Source organism: Mirounga leonina, unplaced genomic scaffold (assembly GCF_011800145.1).
Source record: "Mirounga leonina isolate KUSES-001 unplaced genomic scaffold, KU_Mleo_1.0 Mir_166, whole genome shotgun sequence".
Lineage (NCBI taxonomy): Eukaryota > Metazoa > Chordata > Mammalia > Carnivora > Phocidae > Mirounga > Mirounga leonina.
Window position 1 is genome coordinate 14,238,961 of NW_023270418.1, and position 22,712 is coordinate 14,261,672.

Below are 22,712 nucleotides of genomic sequence, written 5' to 3' on the forward strand. Positions count from 1 at the left end.
CAGGCAAGAGGGAGCCACTCAGGTTCCTGGGGGAATTCAGGGGAGCAAGTTAGAAAGAAGCGTAGATTTCTTCTAGAGATGGGACTGGGTCAGCTGGGGACTTAGAGGTCACCAGATCCAAACTCTTCCTTGTCTGATAAAGAAACTGAGGCCCAGGCAGATAAAGTGACTTCTCCCAGGACTGACAGCATATCAGGAAGAAGCCTAGTTCTAGACCCCAGGTCACTGGACTCTTGGCCTAATGCTTCTCCCACTAAAACCAAAGGGACATTTATGGGACACCGCACTATATATCAGACAGTGGGGATATAAAGATGAATTGGGTGTCATCCCAATGGACCCCACTTTGATATTATGGCTTAGCATCACTTGAGCAGTCTCCTTCCGAAGATGATGCTTTACAAACAGACTGTCGGACAGCACACAATTATGTAGAGGAAGAGCCATGTCTCTGGATAATTAGGCTCCTGGCTCCTGGTTAGCTGGAAGTCCCGAGCAGTTGTCACCAAGGATACAGTGGGCGGCTGACCAGTTAGTTAATCAAGAATGAAGTCAGAGTAAGAGGCACTTTATATTTGAGCTACGCTAAATACACTTTAATGATGATTGGATAATATTGACCAAGTACCAGGCACTCGGCTAGGTGTCAGTTCCGTTGCTAAGTGTTTGGTGATTTCCTCATTTAATCCTTAAAAGCACCTCATGAGGGAGGCATTACCTTCACTTTAGCAGCAAAGAAACTGAGGTTTAAAGATTAAGAAAACGTGGGGAACCTGGGTGGCTCAGTCGGTTGAGCGTCTGCCTTTGGCTCAGATCATGATCCGGGGTTCTGGGATCAAGACCGGCATTGGCATCGGGCTCCCTGCTCAGCGGGAAGCCTGCTTTCCCTCTCCCTCTGCCCTTCCCCCCCACCCCGCTCGTGCTCTCGCTTGGCTCTGTCTCTGTCTCTCTCTCTCTCAAATAAATAAATAAAATCTTTAAAAAAATAAAAATAATAAAGGTTAAGAAAACGTGGCGAGCCTAACATCCCACGAGAGCCCACGCTGGGACTTGGAGCCAAGTCTTTCTAAGATGAAAGACTGCGAGCACACCCACTATGCCATCCTCCAGTACCACAGGGTAAGTCGCACCAGTGCTAGGTACCAGTAACTATAAAATAAGGGACGCCGGAGAAGCCGGGTGGCTGGGAGGTCCTCATAAGCTTCAGAGGGCTTGCGAGCAGACCCATCACTGTTGCACTCTGAAGGCTGTTCCGTCACTGTGTTTGCTTTGCCTCCTTGAAGTTGAGGCCAAGTGCTGGAAGAGACAGGTGCACCCCACTTCCACCAGCTCTGTCCCCAGCTTAGGACCCCAATGGAACTCTCATCTCAGAAACCAGATCATTCAGTTGACACAGACTGTGCCTTCCAAGCTTCTCTTGTCCACCTTACTAAGTCCAAATCCTAGGGACATCTCTTATGGACCCTAGAAGGCAAAGATGAATTCCAAATCCAATTTTATCTGTGTGTGTGTTGGTGGGGGGAGGGGGAAGTAGTATTTCCTTTGGCTGGGTATCTGATCACACCCAAAGCCCCATAAAAAATGAGTAAAATGCATCCTAAGTTTATAGAAATGCCAGACCACACTGCCTGACAAAGCAGCCCCCGTCACGCTCTATTTAAGAACCCCCTTTTATTTTTTATGAGGCACTATTAGTACCCAGAATTGCCTTATCTATATATTAATCATTTACCTATATACTGTCTGTCTCCCCACACTAGAAGGTAAGCTCTTTGGATGGCATGGACCTTGTATGTCTCCCTAGCTCCCAGGGATCATATCTGGTACATAACACTTGTACTTTCTAGAAGGTGTTTTGAATTCACACCTTGCACCATGCCCTGGGGATACTAATGGTGATTTGGGAGGCCGCCATCTCATAGGAAGAGGCTCAGTTGTCCTTACCCTGATGTTTCTAGAGCACTTCTTAAACACCCGTCGTGAAAGGAGCTTCGGCCTTCATTGGGTATGGTCTCTTGCCATGTCTGATGGCCATTTATTTTAAAGAAAATCAAGTCTTATTTCCTTTGGTAACTTCACAGAAGGGTCATTTGTTACTTCCTCCACTTTTAAGGCTCCTGGATCTGTGTATGGGCCCTGTTCCTTAAAAGCAGGAAGTTGTCTTTGGCCCACCACAGCTGAACATGAAATGGTGAAGATTTTGGTCCAAACCCCGTGGCTTGAGTCAGATTTAAAAGCTTGTCAGAGGGCGCCTGGGTGGCTCAGTTGGTTAAGCGACTGCCTTCAGCTCAGGTCATGATCCTGGAGTCCCGGGATCGAGTCCCGCATCGGGCTCTCTGCTCGGCAGGGAGCCTGCTTCTCCCTCTGACCCTCCCCCCTCTCATGTGCTCTCTCTCTCTCTCATTCTGTCTCAAATACATAAATAAAATCTTAAAAAAAAAAATAAATAAAATAAAAGCTTGTCAGAAATAAGTTCTCTGGAGCCTGGCGTTCAAGACTGGCATCTGTTGTTACAGATGAGATTTCACAGATTGAAAGCCTAGGAAGAGGTGTGAATTACAAGCTATTAGCTCATGGAGCAATTGCAATTGTACCGATCCTGGAAATCTGTTTGGCCCAGATTTTTAAAAAATATCCCCACAATCCAGCCTCTCCCCCCATAAGGCTTCTGCTTTGAAACATTTGTGTTACTCTTAAAAGCATGTGAATAAACAGGAGTAGGGTTCTTGGACTGGGAAGGAGAGCCTGCCTCCTGTGTGTGCACGCGCATGCACACAAACATGCACACACCTTCTCGTTTTAGCATCTTGAGACGGAGACAGAGCCAGCGATAGAGAAGAGGGAGACAGAGTTGTTAAAATGGTTAGGTTAAAGCCCATCAAACTAAGGGGTATGTGAACTGTCATGGGAAGAGCAGAGCTAGTCACCTACTATTGCAGCCAGGCGGAAATCGAGTCCGTTCATCAAGCCTGTCCTCTGCCTGTGGTCCTGGCGTGGTCAGCTCTGTCTGGCGCACAGGCTTCCTAAGTGCCAGGGCAGGATCGATTTTTCTGTGAAATTTTTCCCAGCTCATTGGGTCCATGAGTTACCCCCTTTGGAGGAGACAGTAGTAAGAGCCCCCGTCCACCAGGTCTATCTGCATGACACTAGCAAAAATTAGCCCAGTGGCATGCAAACTCTCTGGCAAGAGGTGTTATCCGGAAATTGGCCTGGAACTTCCTCAAGTTAATCAGTGTGGCGGCTAAGAGACAAGGGGCCAGGCTGCCGGATCCACCCCCCGTACAAACGTGGGATGGGTCTCTTAACCCCTCTAAAACTCAGTTTTCTTATCTGCAGGATGGTTCGATGCTAATAATAGCATGCATCCCATACCTTTATTGTGGGGATTCGATGAGACAATCAGTGTGAAGCCCCTGCACAGATCCCAGCCCGCAGTAGGTGCTAACTTAGCGTTAATGTTACTGGGGAGGCCAGCCAGAGGCTCAGCAGGAGGATTTGTAGGGACTTGTGTCCCAACCACACCCTACAGCACGCTTGCATTTCAGGCTCCCCCCAGTGTGACCGTCTTTGTGTCCCAAGAAGAGTGACTCATGTCAGAGACCAGGTGTCATCCCCGGGCTTGACTCCTGCCCCTGCCACTTCCACGGTGGGATGTTGGGTCAGTTGTGCTCCGGATCTCACTTATTTCGTCAGCAAAATGGGGGTGATAACTTGACCTCTCGAAGGTGCTCTGGGGATCACATGTGTAAAATCTCTTACGGCTCCTGGACTAAGGTCTGACTCAGACTTGCAGCTCTCTAAACTCCAGAACCTTTCCTTTATCACTTGCGAAGATGCTCAGAGAGGTAGGCCAGAGGAAATAAAATCAAAGTTGGAGAGGCACTGGGCTGCGTGGTAAGGCTGGGTTAAAGCCCATCCTTGTTGGCAGTCTTGTTCCCCCCCATCTGGATGGCTCTATGTTGAAGCACAACAGCTTCACCTTCGTGTCTGACTCTATAAATCTTGCCGAGCACACTGTTAACCGATTCCATCCCTGGAGAATAGGACTGGAAATTCATACTGTGCTGTCTCCTCTCTACAGGGGGCTTGGGACAGCCTTCATGGAACTTCACATTGCGAGGTGAATTTATTCTTGAGACTGAGAGGGGAAGAAAACAAAAATAGTCATACTAAGCCCGTATCACTTATAAAGCAGTTTTACACAATTGTGTTTCACTTGGACTGCAGCCTTTGAGCTGTGAGCCTGGGCCAATTACTTAATGCTCCAACTCTCTGTTTCCATAGCTATCACGAGGAGTGACTAACCCTCTTAGGGCTCCCAATGCTCTGGAACCCCTGGCACATTGCAGGCCTTGCTGAGTGGTTATCGTTGCTACGACTGGCCTGTACTGCCGTAGTTTCCAGAGCATTCCAGAGTGAGTCTCCCAGAGCGTTGTGGAGGGCGTCAGGGCCATTGATGGGATGGCGTGGGGGCTGGGCAAGAATGAGCAGCTGGTGGATCCAGGGTCTGGGGTCTGACCCTCCGCCTTCACTCCCGCTCCCCTCCTCCCACCCCCGGAACAGCTCTGCTTTTACCCATCTTAAATACTATGGCTCTGCCTAAGACATCGTGGTGGGGGAGGGGGCCATCTGAAAATGATCGCTCTTCTCTGAGCATGCACCTTTCTCCTTTGCTTGTTGACAATACAAGATGGAAGTCAGTACTGCAGAGAATGGGGGGAAACCAGAAGAGCTTGACAATCTGAGTTGAGGTCTGGGTGTTATTCAAATTCTGTAGAACTTTGAGTCTCTCGATCTCTTGTTCCTTAGTTTCTTCATCTGTAAAATGGATCCGTGGTATCTACCTGCTGGCCCTCACAGAGCTGCTTTGGGATGTGGAATTGGAGAAGGAAGTCACCCACGTGGCAAGATCACTGAGGCTGGCTTACACTTCCATCTGCCTCTTTCCCAGGGCTTGGACCCCAAATGTGTCTTAAACTGATACTGGATTTTTGAGAAGCTGTCTGAGATTTTAATAACATCCCTGGTGTGCATATCACTCCTCCCCCTTTTATCCCACAAGCACCAAGTGTTCCCTAAGTCCTTATTTCGTCCTGGGAGGTAGGAAGGCGAGGTGTGAACCTGGGAGCTAGCATGAGTTACTCAAAGTCATGCAGCTTATAATTAACAGGATTTAGGCTAGAACCCATTCCTCCTCCCAGGTGGGGGCCCCGGGCTCAGCAGTGTGTCAGTGGCCCACTAACCCCCTGAAATGCAGCTCCCAGCTGTGTGTGACAACCTCAGTCCACCTTGGAGTTCATGAAGTGCTTCCCTCAGACTCAATAAAGCCAGTTCCTCAAAGTACAGGCAGCAGACCCGAGCAAAAGCTGAACAAGAAATGAGGTGATGTAGCCGGAATTGTTAACTACACCAGGAAGAGCAAATCTAGTTACCAGAGCGGGACCCCTTTTTTCCCCTCCTTGCAACAGGAAAAACCCCATGTGGGCCCCGGTGATGCTTTCTCATTTCATTTTACCACATCCTGGCTTTGTGTTAGTCAAAACACAAAGTTAGTGTTTTGTTAGTGTTTAGTTAGTGCTAAAACTGATAATGATCAGAAAAAGAAGAAAACAAAGGTTTCAAGGCCAGACCTGAGTGTTTCCTGATCGTCATGGCAACACACAGGTATACACACTGTGGTTTCTCTCCCTCTCTCTTCCTGGAGACTCGCTCACCAAAAACCACTTGACCTTACAGAGTTGTGTACTGAGATGACAGTGCTGGGACACACACTCTCCTTTGCTGGAAAGATTCTGTTGGATCCAGCATTGGGGTGGGAATGTAGACAGGCTTTCTCCACAATGTCCCCTCCCCTTGTTCCCATCATCTTACGAGGAGGCAGGGGTGGGGTCTTCTTCAGACTGTGAAAACAACCCAAGAGCTCCACTGGGTCAGTCCTGTGGAGGCCTCGATGGAAGGGCCAGGATAGTGACTGAGAAATCCCTTTGGACTCTCCTCTGAGAGAGCAGATGGAATGGGCCCTTGTTGGTTTGGTGTTGGCGGCCATGACAGGCTCTATGGTCATGGACAAGAGGCTGAAAGGTAAGGGGGTACAGCCAGGCGCTAAGAAGTTGGGATGCATTTCCTTTCTAAGTGCCAAGAGATGAATAGCTTAGTTGAAAGCAACCCAGGACAGAGTCTGGAGGAAATTCTCTGGGTATGATAGTGTATGACTATTTTCTCTGCTCATTAAACCCTGACCCACCTCCGGGGGCAATTCTGGGAGAGACTGAGTCACCCAAGACTCATGGTCTGCACTGGGCAGCCAAAGGCGATTCGGCCACTGAGTGTGATTTTGGCCTCATTCAGAAGTGGATGCTGAACAATAGATCCTTTCACCAGGCGCCCATCACATGGATGTCAGGGGATGGGGGCGAGTGACGTGGGGGCAGCAGGAAGGCTGCCAGCCTTCTGGCCTAGCAGGCCTGGGTGGCAGCAGGGGCTCTAAGAGCAAGGAAGACTCCCGGATGGGAACTTGGGGGCTTTGAAAACATCAATCAAAGAAATGAAGAATAGAATTGTTTCTTCGGGGCCCGTTAAGACAGTGGATTGTGGTTTTATTGGGAACAGCTTGCTTGGGCCTCTTATAAAAGCAGTTCAGGAGTAAGAGCACTGGACGAGGAGTCAGGAATCTAGCAGTTATGGACCCCTGAGGCCCTGCTTTTCTCACAACAGGCTGGGGGACCATGCTCAGTCATTCTGGATTTTGTTTTCTCTTTGTCTCAAGAGAATTTGGTTAGAAACTGTCCGTTGCCCCACCTGGCTTTAAACATAGATGATCCAATTAGCCATCATGCTTGGGGAAAAAAAAAAAAAAAACAACGCCTTTTCTTTCCCTGCTTCTAATCAGAATCAGTTCAGTTAGGTTTGTGAGTTATGTAATCTTTTTTTAGACATGAGCTCAGCAAATCAGAAGACAGAAACAGAATCCTGGCTACTTCAAGATAAACACTATGAAAATGAAAAATGTGGGGAACCCACTAGTGCTTCCAGCTGCCACTGCCTGAGAAGCTTGCCTGCCACCTCCAATGGGGTTGGATGAAGTTAGCCTGGAGGGCCATACTCCAGCTTGATTGGCTTGGCATTTTAGCTTGGTCTGTTGAGATTTCCGGGCTGGGCAGAAAACATCTCAAAATGTCACAAGGACAGCCTGCGGTCTGGTGTCCCAGCCCTGGGCCAACGCTGAGTCCCAAGATCCTCTCTTCATTTGCCCTTCTTGATGGGCCAGAGGCTATAAAGGGCAAGGGAAGCCTGAGGCTGTAGCTCGGGTTGGATTCTCAGGTCCCAAGGGGATCATGAGACCAGCACAGGTAGAATCAGAAAGAGGTAGGCAGCCCACTGTTGGGGCAAGCCAGTGAACACGGGGACCTCCAAATCTTCTCCCCAGGGAGAGGGTGGACGTTCCATGCGGGGGCTGGGGTGGGGAGCAAAGGCCCTGCCCTCTTGAGTTTTATGGCCCAGAACAAGGGACCTCTGATCTTAAAATAATATTCAGGAAGCTCAAATTCCTCTTTCCAGAGCTCTCTTGTAGAGCTCACTGCTCTGCACTTAAGAAACCCCATGGAGGATAAGTGACCTCCTATAGTTCTAGCATCTTCCCCACACACAGTGTGATCAGCTAGACCGCCCAGTCTGAAACCCAGCCCCTGCTTATGAGTTCCAGTCTCTCCTGTCTTCTCCATGAATCACTTACCTCCTGCCTAAAAGGGGAATAATGAAGGTGCCGGCCACATGGTGGCAAGAATGAAATGAATTCTGAGGTACAGATACTGAAAAGCTCGCATGGCCCAGTGTCATCACTGGGTGAGTCCCGGCAGTTGTCTTCATGGCCGTGGGAACTGTACCAGACCCTGGGTCCCAGGAGCTGGCCCTATTCCCAACTTCAAAAAAAAGCAACTTCCCCCAGACACATAGCCGACTCTGGGACCAAATCAGTAGGGGGAAAAAAAAAATCCTATTCTGCCTGATCCCTCTTGGGGAGATGACAAATATGAACCAGGCACATCTGGGTGACTCGTGATGGAGAAGCAATGAATTCATTTGGGACCATCTGGAGAAGTCTGGTTTGGAAAACCAAGAGGCTCTGGGCACAGGATGACTATACGTCATCTGCTGGCCTCCACCTGGTACGCAGCATGGCTATCATCCTCTCTCAGGAGACCTGAGCTGAGAAATGGTCCTATGACAGGATGCCCATTGCAGAGATGACAGCCAGAATTCAGACCAACAAAGCCACTTCCAACACTGAAAGTGGCTCTCTGAGACATTCGCTTCCAGGGAAAACAGCAAAGGTTCTCAGAAGCAGATGCTTCCGGTGAAAGACATTTTAAGCGTCCGACAGGGAATTCTCAACAAGGCCCAGCTGGTGATTCTTTATCTGTCATGTGGGGAACGGACCTGAGAGGTGTTCTCTTTGCACCTCACAGGTCTGCTTGTCCTGAGTTTTGGGGGGTGGGCTAGAGTAGCCACTCATTCATTCATTCATTTAGTCATTCATTTGTTCAACCTGTGCCTACTCTGGACAGTACTGTGCTGAGTACTGGGGACACAGCGGGGAGGGAGACATACAGCCCCTGTTGTCAGAAGGCCACAAGGAAGTTCTGAAATTCCAGAATCCTGGAATCTCTCATTACTGAAGAGACCCTGGTGATAATAATTCCTTGTAAGTCTTTACCTGTTCATGTCACAGACTTCTTTGAGAAACCACTGAAACCCGGGAGGCTGTCCCAACCAAACCCCTCCACACACATACACATACACACATAGGCTTACACACAACGTCACAGGCTTATGGACCCTCCCTGAAGACCAACTGGTGGATTCGGGGTGAAAAACCTCTTGTCACTCAGCTCCATCGCTAGTCAGCTGTGTGACCACCCCGCCCCCACTCACCTCTCGGGAAAGTTTGCAGACACGTGGATAATGGCGAGTTAGGGAAAAATTACACAGTGCTCTATTCTCAGCAGATGGTGTGATTTTCTTCCCCTTGGGGGGAGTGACTGGGGCAAACCATTCCTCTCCGGCCTTGCAATCTCGCTTGGCAAGGTTCTGAAATGTGCTGGGCGGATCTTACTAGAGAGACCTACTTTCCTTGATCTGTGGCTTAGTGGAAAATATAGGTAAGATTAACGGTGTTATATGGGTCAGCTAGGATTTATCCAAGTAAGAATGAATTTACCCCAGAACCCTGCATAGTTAATTGGCAGCCCAGCACAGAGGTTAGGTCCCCGCCTCTCCCACCTGGATGACTGGGGGCAAGTTACTGAACCTATATGTGCCTCTGTTCCCTTGTCTCTAAAATGGGTTTGGCAATAGTGCCTCCTTCGTAACATTTTTTGTAGGAATTAAATTAACTGACGTATATAAGCCGCCTAATAGGTATGCAACACTATGGACTCTAATTAAGTGCCAAACACCTATCAAACTCTGACCGGTTGGTATCGTCATCCCATGGAGAAGACTGAGTGTCAGAGAGGGCAAGGAACTAACTAGCTGTGTAAACTGGAACGAGTGGGCAAGTGAGTGGCCGTGTCAGGATTCGAACCCAGCTGTGGGAGGGTTCTCAATACGCTGAGCTATCAACCTGCATGTGAGTCTGGTGCCAGGGAGTATGGTTAGACAGGAAGGGCACTCTCGGAGAGCACCTGTTTCTAGACTTCCTGACAGGTTCACTGGCAGACCTCTTCCCCTGCGGGTGACGAGACCCCTGGGCGCTGAACCCCATGATCCCACTGTCCCTCCTATAGTCACGAGTACTCCAAAGGCTCGGGTGGCATTTCTCCCCCCAGAGAGACTACTCCCTGAGTGTGAAAGTGGCCTTGAACAGTTAATGTTGCCTGTTGGGTCTCTCAGAGGGAGGGACTTGGGACAGTTTCCTTGTTACATGACGCAGGAGATTTATTGGAGACCAGAGGGCTCAACGGAAAACATTCTTGACTTACTTTCAGTTGGAAACGCTTGTTTGAGAGATGCAACTGGCCATTCAGTATTAGCCTCTTGAGTCACCACAGATCCCGAATCACAGAAGCCTCTCTTTCTCAGGAGAGAGGCACACACATGTGGGAAGTCCTGCTTCTCTGGAAGGAGTTCATGGTGTGGCAAATGCCACGGCCAGTGATGCTGGTGCCCTGTCCAGTCATCTGTGGTCCTTGGCTACTCACGCCTCGACCTTGCTCTCACTTTCCCTGAACCTTGGGAATATTCTCGAGAAGCTATGCACTGGGGAGGTTGGGAGGTCATAAAAAGTTACTTCAATCAGGGTTGGCCGTAGTAGCCCAGTGGGTAAGTCTGACGGACGCATGGCGTCAGACTGGCTGGATTTGAATCCTGGCTTCATCATTACCAGCTCTGTGAACCTGGGCATGTTTCTTCCCTTCTCTGTACCTCGGTTTCTGTATCTGGAAAGTTGGAATAATAATATCACCTACCTCAGAGGGTTGTTTTAAGGATAAAATGAGTACTTGTGAAGTGTTTAGAGGGGTGTCTGGCATATATATATATGCACAGTCTGTATTTGCTACTATTATTGCTGCTGGTATTATTAGTATCCTTTGGAGTCATAATTGGGGTTTGCATCAGGGTGAAGGAAGCCTGTTGGAAAGTCTTCATAAAGTATTAAAGGCTACACAGCCCTGAAGGCTTGGTCCCTGGGGAGGCAAGAGGGAGCCAGAGAGGAGGAACTAAGAAGGCTCGTGCGGAGAGCTGACCTGAAACGAAGTTCCGGGCACCATCTTTGCAATGCCCGGGGGCCAAGTCCCATCCGGGTTAGGAGCTGGACCTTGTTCGCTGGATGAAGACGGACGCAAGCCGTGGAGCTTCGCCTCTGCGTAGAGCCGCCCACCCGCTCGGCAGCCCCCGGGCCAGCGTCCCGGTGCGGGGAGGCCGAAGCGCGAGCTCGCCGGGCCCTGGCCCTCGGGACTGCCGGCAGGCGCGCACACGGCCGGCCGCGCTCGCTGCGGGCGCGCACGCGGGCGCGCACCGCGCACGCGGGCGGGGGCCCCTCACACTGCGCGTGCGCCTTTGCTCTCCGAAGTCCCGCGGCCTGCAGCTGTGCAACTCAGGGCATTTTGTTCAAAAGTCTCGGTTCCTTTTGCATTTGCATGTGCTGGGGCCAGGTGGTAAACGAGAATGAATTTTCATACGACAGAAACTGCTGTTCAGCTCCAAACCACCGTCTAGGCCTCAGGCTTTATTTTTAAACCCGGGAGGGACAGCGGCCCTCCGGCCGCGCAGTGGCAGGCCGTTGGCCCCTCTCCCGGCGTCTGCTGCCGCCTCCCCCGAGCAGCCTCCCCTCCGAGAAGCTGATTGCGAGGCTGTGTTTTCCTTTTGTAGGCCTGGGGAGGAAAGCCGCCGGAAGGGCTGTCCCCGCCGCCTGACAGCTTTCCCCGCGTGAAGACCGGCTGACAGAGGCCAAAGCTGAAAATGTCAGTGACAACGAACAATATTTCCAAAGGGCCTTGTGCATTTCCCTCCTCGCTGTCCTCCTGCCTCATCAGCCAAGACTTGTGTGAGCGGCTGAAGAAGGACACCCGAAGGCCCCCAAAGGAATGAATCGCATGTGCTCTCCAGGCCACGCAGTTCAGATGCGTTCAAAAAGCACCTACGGGCTAATGATACAAAAAGAGAGAAGCAACCGATGTGGGCTTCTGTCTTCTCGAAGCTCCATTTCTTGCTGCTGCTTTAGTGTTTTCAGAGTCAAGGAAGATCATACAGAAGTTTCACCGTTCTCTCATCATCTTATTTTGCAAATCATCAGACACCGTTTCCTGGTGGTTAGAACCTGCTTCCTGCTCCGAAGGGTGAAAGCAGTTGTTGTCCATCGAGCTCAGCAATACCGACCCTGCCTTCGTCCTTATGTGGCCGTTGTCTAGGAGCACCTCTCCCCTTTAGAGGTGACGCTCACACTAATGACATGGAAGGATCCTAGGTACACAGCAAAGCGGTTTGGAGGGTGGGTTTTGGTGCTACCCGGACCCGAGATGGGGGTTCCAGCTCTGCCACTGGCTGACTTGGGGAAGTTGCTTAATTTTTCTGAGCTTCAGTTTCTTTACCTATAAATAATACATACACACTTGCATACAACTCACCTGTCAGCGTTCGTGGAAGATGATGTAACACAGAACGCCAGAGGTGCTGGGGACCCAGGGAAACTGCAGTAACAGGCCTCCCCTCCTCCGGCTCTCAGCTCAGAGCTGAAGAACAAAGCAACTGAGAGTCAGGAAGTCAACTACAGGCTCTACATAGAAGTGCTGACTTCCCGGGGCAACTCATTTCTCTGAGCCTCAGTTTTCTCACTGATACATAAGCAGGATCTTCTGACTCCCCCTGGACCTGCCCAAGGGAGGGATGGAGTCTGAGTTCAAGCCAGTTCTGTCTGAATCCAGAGCTGGCTTCTAACTAACAACATGGCGCCTGGCCTGGCACGCAGGCCACCCTGTGGTAGGCCCAGAGGAAATGTCAGTGAGCCTTTTCCTTGGCCAAGGACTGTGCTTGAGGCTCTAGGACATGCTCAGGAGGAATCACACTCAACCGGGATGGTTCAATGATGTCACACCTTTCCATGTTGGCGTTCGCTGAGTGCGAACTGGGGATGATAATACAGTCCCGAAAAATAAGGAGTTTTCTGTTAAGGGTTTAGAAGCCTTGTGAAATGGTTTCACAGGATCGGGTGGATAATTCTTCAGCTCCTTATTGAGATTTTAGATTAATGTCTGCAAAATTCACAGGAGCCCTTGGATTAAATCATCCTTTAACCGGTTGATAGCCATTAGGCTTCATTTTGAATGCCATTAACTCTTGGGAGCCAACAACTGGTCTTGGCTCTATCTGTCAATATGTTGAAGGTGTGCTTTGTAAGAAATTTTAAGGAGCTATTTATTCATTCAGTAAATACTGGTTGAGCATCTACTCTCTGTCACACTCTTGTGAGAATTAGAGAAACACAATACACAGGTAAAAGGTCCTTGCTTTTCTTGGAGCTTCTATCACAGGAAGGGCGGATGGATAATAATTAAATACACAAATAAATAAACAGGTTGCTGTGGAGACACCAAAGCAGGGTGAGCGAGGGAGACATGTGGGTTGGAAAACAGTGCTCAGGAAAGGCCTCTAAGAGGGGGTGACGTGCAGCCAAAACACAAAATGCAATGATCTGAAGACAGAACATTCCAGACAGAGGGCACGGCAGATATGTGTTCTAAGGTGGCCAAGAACTCAGAATAGCCAAAGGAACTGAAGGCAAGTTTTATGCCTGGAGCAGAGGGAGCTGCTAAAGTTTCAAGAGGGAGATAGAAGCCAGCTCCTCCTGTAGGTCTTGTCAGCCATGAAGAGGATGTTTATTCCGGGTGCAGCCAGAAGCCATTAGAGGTTACAAGTAACACCACTTGATTGTGGGAAAATGCTCATGGTATAAGATTAAGTGGGAAAAAAGGACGCCCAAATCTAAAACTGTATATTTAGTCCTGCTTTAACTATGTAAGTACATAAGTATACACACACACACACACACACACAGATTCAGAAAATTGGAAGAAGATACAAAATGTTTAAAGCGTTGGCAGTAGTGGTGACCTAGCTTTTCCTTCATTATTTCCCTGAATTTTGTCGGTTTTCTACAAGTTGTATTACTTTAATAGCCAGAAATAGGTCATATGCTTTTTAAAAACTCATTTGTAAGGGTGCCTGGGCGGCTCAGTCGGTTAAGCGTCTGCCTTTGGCTCAGGTCATGATCCTGGGGTCCTGGGATCGAGTCCCATATCAGGCTCCCTGCTCAGCGGGAAGCCTGCTTCTCCCTCTCCCTCTGGCTGCAGCTCCCCCTGCTTGTGCTCTCTCTCTCACTCTCTCTGTCAAATAAATAAATAAAATCTTAAAAAAAAAAAGCTTGTTTGTAGAGCGATCGATGGAGACAATACTAGAGTTATGCTCCTTTACTGTGTCTTAGCTCTGAGCTGAGCTTAATGTGTGGTGCTTTGGAATGGTGGACTGAATGTTGAAGCCTCTGGCCAGTGGAGAAGTTTTGTTTTGTTTTGTTTTTAATGAATCTACCCTCAAACAGACTTCTTACCCTTCCCAATAAGTTATGCAAAAGCATCTACCATTTCTGTTTCATCCCACAGATTTGAATATAACCTGCCGATACGGAGGTGTGTTCCACGTGGAGAAAAATGGTCGCTACAGCATCTCCAGGACAGAGGCCGCTGACCTCTGCAAGGCTTTCAACAGCACCTTGCCCACCATGGCCCAGATGGAGAAAGCCCTGAGTATCGGGTTTGAGACCTGCAGGTAAGAGGAGGAAAGTCGGGGGCGGGGCCTAGGGGGCGGGGCTTAGAGCTCGTAGGCTCCGCCCTGACAGCTGATGGATGGTTGCCTGAAGGGCCGGCCCCACCTATTAATTGGCCAAGTCAACCTGGAACCTGTACGACAAGTGGGATTTAAAGGCGGCTAAAGACACCTTTGTGGGCGCTCTCCCGGCTTTGAAGCAGCTGCAAGGTCATTGTCGGAACCACAAGAAAACGTAAACCAAATAACAGTGTTTAAAATAAATATGTGCCTGGTGGAGTCTTGGCTCTGCAGACTTGGCTCAAAGCAACGTTTTCAAACAACTCCCTCTCTCTGTCTGTCTCTCATGTGTTGGTTTCTCTTCTGTGTTCCTCTGGTTTGAGCCTAGAAATAAAAGGACGTGAAAATTATTAAGATGTATTATTACAATGAGGGGAAGTGGTCCAAGGGACCCAGGAGACCTCCTGAGAGACTTTGTGCAGGACATCACGGTGCTCCCTGGACCCCTGCTCACGCCATTCTGCTCAGGGCGCTCACAGCAGGCAGCGGCCCCGTGTGTTTGAATCTCTGATGAGCCTGTGGTGAGTGGTGCTCATGAAGAGCTAACAGTGGTGACAGCCACGGTGGGGTGGTTTGGTTTGGTTTGGTTTCACTAGAAGAGCTCCGGGTAATCTGAGCAACTGCTCTGAAGTTTCCAGCCGGCCAGCAGCTTCCCCCCTGTTTTTGCAACGTGAGATAACGTGGTTCCCCTCCCTCTTAAACATACACGCACACGTGCAAACAAGGCTGCATTTTAAAAGTCAAGCTGCAGGAGCCTTTATCCAAACCATGAAACGTAAGTTCAACACACCCATCCCGGCCCTTGGTTGCAGAGGCATGCACCCTACATTAGGAATGGCAGCGGAGGCTCTTCGGCTGAAAAGGAAAAGAAGAATCTTTACTCCGACACTGCACTGAGAAGGTAGCCACTAGCCCCATGTGGCAGTTTACACTGAATTACAATGAAAGAAAATTCCACTTTGGTTCTTCGTGGCACTGTTGACATTCCCGTGCTCGGCGAGCTCCAGATGGCGAGCGGCTGCCAGACTGGAGGATGTAGATTCTAGATAGAACATTTTCATTATTGCAGAACGTTCTACTCAGCAGTACTGCTCTGAAAGAAAGGGCAGATGTGCACGGACGTCTGTGTGTGTTCAGAGCTAGGTCTGGGAGAACCCAAGAGGAGCAGAGGAAGAAGGAGCAGAGGAAGAAGGCAGGCTGATGAGCAGATCCATGTATCCCGTTCCCAAGGCTAATTGTTTAAATACGGCCCTGACTCGGCCAGTAGCTTAAGAAAGTAGACTTACTAGACTGAATTTGGATTGTGAAATACAGACGAGACCGACTTAGGAAACACAGAAATGTTCCCATCTGCTGAAAGCGAGGGGAGTTCTTTCAACTCCTACTGGCTAACCTTCGCACACTTAGACGTGGGGCACACCCTGCTGCCCGCTCGCCCACATCCCCTTGATCCTCAGACTGCACCCGGGGTTGATCATATTCCTCCACTTTATGGATGAAGCAACTGAGGCTTGCAGAAGTGCCACACTCGCCCAGGGCCACATCGCTTGCATGGGGAGGAGTCTAGATGCCAGTCCTGCTCTGTCTGAGCCCAGGGCAAGAATTTCATGGCTGTCCAGAAGGACTGAGAGCGAGGGGGAGACAGAAGCATGGCTCATAGATTTGCTGAGCATTTCTTTCCACCCTGTGAACAGCAACCTGCTGGGGCAGTATATACACACATAAATTTTAATATCCCAACTCATGTATGGTGGGACACATACAAAGGGCAGTCGGCTTGTTGTAGCAACAGCTCAGGCATAACTTACACAGGGAATGCAGATTCTAGAATGTCAGTGTGACACAGATCTCCCGAATGTGATGGAGGCGGGGTGGGGAGTAGGCTCACCAAGGAGTGTTGTCATTTAAAAAAAAAAAAGAAAGAAAGAAAGAAAGAAAAACGGTGCGAACGAAACCTATCCTTCCACCCATAGCGGGTATTAAGTGTTGCAAAACACATTTCCATAATTTCGCTCAGGCGGCTGTGAATCAGATCTCCGCCATGGGACAGGTGGCAGAGGCTCATAGGCGCGGATAAAACCTTGGCAGCCACTCTCTTCTGTCTGCCCCACCCTGATTAGTAGCATTTCCCAGATAGATGGAAACTTATTAACATTTAATTGCCCTCTTTCTCCCCACCAAGCTATGGAGTCTTTGGAGAAACCAGTCTGTCCTTTCAGATGAGGAATTAGTCCTGCGAGCTATGGTTGCAGCATAGACCTAACGAGTTCTGTGTGCTTAGAAATTTCAAACTTACAGCCATTTCTGTGGGTCTTGTAGGTTGATACACTATGTACTGTTGACTCTGGCAGCAAAGATTGAAAAGGTTCTCCGCTGTGCATTTTAGCCTGCATTGCATTTTGAGAAACTTGCTGGATTTAGCTTCGTCCTCTCTGCCCTACCCCTGCCACCAACCCTTTCTCCGCCCACTTCTAATTTTTGGAGGCATTTTACATTCGGGAAAGATTGTGCAGTGAGTGAGCACTTAGTGTCTGTGAGGCTGGGTGCTGTCTGTTGTATGTGAAGGGGCCTCCGGCTCCATCATGCTCCCAGAAACATCTTGGTGAGGGACAGAGGGGGCTTACGCACTTCTCTGACTGAACTGCCTCTGGAAAATTCCTGAGCTAAATGAGGCACCACTATCTACTTACTTAATCGCTATTACTCCCATTTTAATGACAGTCAGTTTACTTCCACTGGCAGTGGAAATTATGCCTGGGATGTTCATGAAGAAAATGTACTGTGTTTCTAGCATATAAACAAACAAGGCTTTGTGTTTACAGTAATGGAGCCTGGAGCGAGGGAATCACAGGGAAACGTGAGGCAAAGAAGGAAGAGTAGGGGATGGGAAATGGGCGGGTCTGACCTGGGTGGACTGAAACGAAGAGCCACCTAGCCCTGTCTTCTGGGAGCTGGTCATCTCATGTATTTTCTGGAAAATATGAAGGTGATGGAGAGCCAGAGTGGATCTCACCTCATAGAGTGGTTGTTCTTCCCTCTTAAGTGATTCAGACTTCCCTCCACGTGTTCAAACTGACTTGATACTGCTGCCCACATATTTTATTTGGGAAGCAGTTCTTTTTCTTTTTGGAGCGCCTGGCTGGCTCAGTCAGTAGGGCGTGCGACTCCTGATCTCGGGGTTGTGAGTTCGAGCCCCACGTTGGGTGTAGAGATTACTTAAGTAAATAAAACTTAAAAAAAAAAAAAAAAAAAGCCAGTTTTTTCTTTCACGAATCTTTTTTTTCTTCTAAAGCTCTTTATCAGAGCTCTAAATAAAATCACCTCGTCTCCCTCAGCCTTATTGGTCCCCTTCCTTCTCTCTCGGTTGTTGTTTCTGGATGTCACATAACCCACTTGTTGAAACCTCTAAGATCCTCAGAGGTGAAGTGAATGAAGTGAATGATGCACTGCGAGATGTCATTTAATGGCATGTTACAAAATCCCCATCACAGCCCTGCAGGTGGATAACCTCTTGCTTTTCTTCTGCAGGTACGGGTTCATAGAAGGGCATGTGGTGATCCCCCGTATCCACCCCAACTCCATCTGTGCTGCAAACAACACAGGGGTGTACATCCTCACATCCAACACCTCTCAGTATGACACGTACTGCTTCAATGCCTCAGGTTGGTTCCAAGTAGATGATTTTTGCATTCGGGGTGGCTTTTGGCTCGTGAGCCTCTGTCAGCGTGGCTGACGGCACTTTCAGTCTTGGCTTCAGTGGGGAGTCATAGAGCTTCCATTCATGTAACAGATGCTCACTGAACATCTCCACAGCAGAGACAAGCTTCCTATCTCCAGGGCGCTTACTTGCTAGGCAGGGAGGCTGGCAGGAAACAGAGAAATAGTCAAATCCTCATATGAAGTCAGAGAGTGATGAGTGCTATAAAAACAAAGCAAAGAGCAAACCTCTTCCTAGTGCTTGGGAAGCTTTCGTCTGGGAAGGTGGCCGGGGAGGGAGGGGCGTTTGAGAGGGAGCCCCAACTGGTGTCAGGGAGGAAAACTATGGGCAGAGAGGAGAGCAGTGCCAAGCCAGGCATGGGGGAGCATTGTGGCTTATTCTGAGGACACCGAGGAGGCCAGGGTGGATAACGTCTGGTGATCAGAAGGGGGGAATGCCAAGGAATGAAGTCAGAGAGGTAAGCAGGGGCCAGGTCCCATAGGGCCTTGTAGGCCATGGTAGAGAGTGTGGATTTTATTCTCAGTGTGATTGGGAAGTCACTGCAGGCTTTGAATAGGGAAGTGACATGAACCCAATGATGGTATTGCGGTACAAGCCAAATGGCTTGGCTTAGAGGTTATTTATTCTATGTTGGGCCTGGAGACAAAGCTGGAAGGATATACGGTAGGCCTTTGACCTTCTTGAGTTTCCTTTCCCAACAACTGAGAGCCTTGACAACTAGAGAACAAGAAAGCCAAGTTCAGATGTGTGTGCTGGGCTGAAGGCCAGGCCCCTCTGCCTGTCAAAGGGACTTGCTTCACAACCACTGCCCTAGACACTCATGCTTATTATTCTAACTCAGGCTCCAGCAGAATTCAAGAATTCTATGTATTGTGTATCTTCAGGGTCTTTTGAGAAGGGTCAAACACACAAACGTCAAGCTTTTGAATGCCAACAGTCAGATGTTGTTTGACTACTTGCTTCTTCTCAAACTGGGCCTTCTGTTCCTTAGGAAGGTCTGAGATTGTGTGGAGGGAAGTTGGAACCACGAGGTAAACTCGACATGTCTTCCTGGCACATCCCTTTTCCTTAGAGATGGGAAGGAGGGTGTTAAATTAGCTGGAAAGTGGTTAAAGGCATTGTATGAGACAAACACAGATGTTATTCAATAATGACGTAAGGCATTGTTTGCATGAGACAAACACAGATATCACAGATGGTGGTAGAATATAAAATCTGCACGGGGTTTTCAATGCAAGTAGAAGCATCAAAGTAATTGCGAGATTACGTCAGTACCTTTAGGCTATGCTGGCCACCCTCTGTGGCGTGAGCAGTAGGGATGGGAGTGGGAATTCAGAAGAGGAATCTAGAGATTAGGAGAAAGAGAAAGTTTCAGGGTTGATTAGTTGAAATGGTGTGTGTGAAGCCAATACATTATGTCAAATATAGGCAAGTCGCTAAATCTCTGGGGGGACACTCACAACAAGGAGAAGAAAACTATAGAGTATTTCCTCTTCCCTGGTATATGAGTGAGGAATGCAGATGGAGTTTAACCAAAAAGAGGAGAGTCCCCATGAGGCTAAACGGTACATGGTCCCTACCCAGTTCCATACCCATACCCAGAATGTCCGTTCTAATGACATGATAATGAGAAAAACCACATGCAAATAAAAGAGAAGTAGACACAGAGCAACATGTGGTCACAATAGCTTATCTTAGTGTGGAAGGTCAGAGGGGGACTCTGGGAAGACTTCGTGTTTTAGATGAAGGGGCTGATGTGGGACTGAGCTAGCGTGGGGCCTCATACCCGAGAGTATCTGGGTACTACCCCTTTCTTCCCCCACTGAACCTTGCCGAGCGCATGGATGCAATAAATTATGTTGTTGCGAATCCACATTGTCTCACCTGTTTTACAAGTTAGTATCACTTCCTGGAAAGAACTTTAACTCAAAAAGGTAGAAGCTCACATTGTTTTATAGCCGGGAATGGTAGCCATCCGGACAAGTTACTACTGAATCTTGTGTCCCTGCCCCTTAGGTATGCCTGTAAGGTTGGGTCTAGCCTCAGAGAGGAAGTGAACCCTCCTGATTAACTTTCCTCTTCTTTTCAGGGGAGGTGTTAATCCAGCTGAAAGGCTGGAGAAGTTCTGGGGGTGTATTCCTACCCAAATGTCTGTCTTAAAGTAGTAAATTTTAAGGAGAAGATTTTCCCTTTTCTTTTATCCAAATTTACTTAATAGGAATAGACTGCTTTTGTAATTTTTTCTTTAAGTTTTAAAAAGAGTATTTATGGATCAACTATATGCAGTCAGGACTCCTCTGGGCAAGTAGGACGAGAAAGAACCAGTGGCCATATTTCTTGTCTTGGGAGGTAATCTCGTTGAAATGATGAAACAAAAAAATAAAGAAGCTCGAGAAGAATGTTTATCTGAGGATAAATAAATTCCAAATGTCTTGGTTTAGAGTCAGATGATAGAGGTGCTAAGTGAACTATGGATCTTGATAACCTTCTGTTCTAGGCAGAGAATCTCATTGGAAAGGTCCTTGAGTTCAACTTAGCTTGAGAGTTGCAGACAGGTGGTCAAGACCCAGTGATGTGACCTCCTACAAACCTTTTGGTCTACAAGGACCAAAGCCAGCTCAATCTTAGCAGATAGCTTCCATATGCTTACAGTTTCAGCAGCATTTTTGTAAAACATGGCCTGTGGTCTACAGATGAAAATATGGCAGATCCTGGAAAGGCCCTGTGATTCTGATTTTGATTGCCTCATGTCTCATTAAGGCCCAGCACGAGCCTGGTGACTTCTGTGTTAAGAGCCCAGAGAACTGGGTTGAATGTGTTCATTTCTTGAGTTTGCCTCCAGTAAAATGCTTCATTCTCTGTTGAAGGAGGAATTTAGGAGATGTTACATTCATTTGTCTATCCATTTGCTCATTTATTCAACAAATATTTATTGGACACCTAGAATATATCTGGCACTGAGTAATTGGCTAGACTGAATAATTAACATTGCTCTTGGCTATTTTGGGGCAGTGGAGACACAGTTTAGAGATGCAGCCCACCAGGAAGCCCACCCCAGAGTCTTTCTAACAAATCCTTAGGTTTAGGAAAAGCTCACCAGGCCCGATGCTCCTAGTAGTGCAGTGCTCATTAAACAGAATAAAAGACTGTCAGTGAGGCCCTGCTATCTGACATGGGAGTGTGAATGTATTAATTGCACATTTGGGTCACCATTCATCATAGTGTGTTTGCCAGATTTGGTGTTCTTTATAAAAGTTAAGGGGAACTGGAGCATGAAGAGGCTCCATTTGAACAAATGCTCTAATGATTTCCAAAACTGTCTTAGTGTTTTTTACATGATGCCCCATTCTATTACAACCTAACCCTTAGAAATTCCTTCCCAGGGCACTACTATTGCCTGAATTTGGGGAAAGTTGTTCCATCCCTGCCACGAAGAAGTCATAATCCAAGACCTGTTTCTGGGTCTGTGCAACATAAAGTATCAGAAGCTTCTCATGGGTCAGGCCGGTTGCTGGTGGTGTTACCAGAACAGACAGGGTAGATACTCTTTAAGATCTCCCAGGGTGGCCATTTGCCCTGCTTTTCAAATGAGGAAATCATTGGGAACATTTTTTTGAAAACTGTAAAAATCTAAAGAAATATTAATTGTTATTGTCGCCCACGACCTTGTGAATTCCTTAAAAGCAGGGACAGGAACATGTTCATCTTTTTGCTCCTTTTTTTTAATCTGTCACATGAGTAATGCTTAAAATGCATAAATAAACTGATATATCTTAAACTTTTTAAAAAGAATTTCTTATGGCATTGCCATTCATGGTTTATCTAAACATTTCTTGACCTGTTTATCACTGCAGACCATTTGGCAGGGGGGTTAACATCTTAGGTATGTTTCCTGGAAGCATGGGCCTGTGGGAATTATACTGGTACTTCCTCTTTCATTCATTCAACAAGTATTTATCGAGTGCCTCTCTGAGCCCATCACACATAAATGTTTTGGCCAAGATAGATGAGGTCACTACTCATCACTACTCAACTTATATAGTTCTTCAGAGGTGGGTGGGTAGCAGGGGTTAGGGGTTGGGAGATGTGCCATGAACAGCCAACAGGTAAAATGAACAAGATGATTTGAGACAACAGTAAGCCAGAAGGAGAACTGCAAGCAAAGATGTGATGGTGATACATGGGGGGGATTGGTAAGGGGCTGGTTGAGATTGGATGGTGAGGAATGGCCTTACTGAGGAGGTGACTTTCTCTGAGATTCTCTTCTGGGATGTCTTTTACTTAGCCTTTGCAAGACTGACTTTTCCTAAAACCTACTTTTCTCCAGGTGAATATAAAGCTGTCAGTTTCACAATGAGGCCAAAGAAATAGGCAGGTAAAGGGACATGCCTTTTACCTGTAGGAAAGATGCTTCTGGGACCTGGGAAGCAGCTAAGCCCTGTTTTGTTGAACTTGTGTTTCTGTCCAGTGTTATGAGTACCTAGTGATTTATGGCAGAACACTTAAAATACTTGTGGTAACAGCCTTCCCTGTGATAGCAGTCTGCCTACCGGCCTCCATCCATCCATCCCTCCATCCATCCCTCCATCCATCCATCCATCCCTCCATCCATCCATCC

At 48.1% G+C, this 22,712-nt stretch overlaps 1 protein-coding gene across 12 annotated transcripts in view; it reads left to right on the forward strand.

Moving 5' to 3' along the window:
- Positions 1 to 22,712, forward strand: part of CD44 (CD44 molecule (Indian blood group)) — an 87,283-nt gene that overhangs the window by 20,561 nt on the left and 44,010 nt on the right. For all 12 annotated transcript variants that reach the window (XM_035012563.1, XM_035012566.1, XM_035012555.1 and 9 more), the window contains exons 2-3: positions 14,154 to 14,319; positions 17,905 to 18,038. In XM_035012563.1, the coding sequence (XP_034868454.1) occupies positions 14,154 to 14,319; positions 17,905 to 18,038 (300 nt within the window). The remainder of the gene's footprint in view (positions 1 to 14,153; positions 14,320 to 17,904; positions 18,039 to 22,712) is intronic.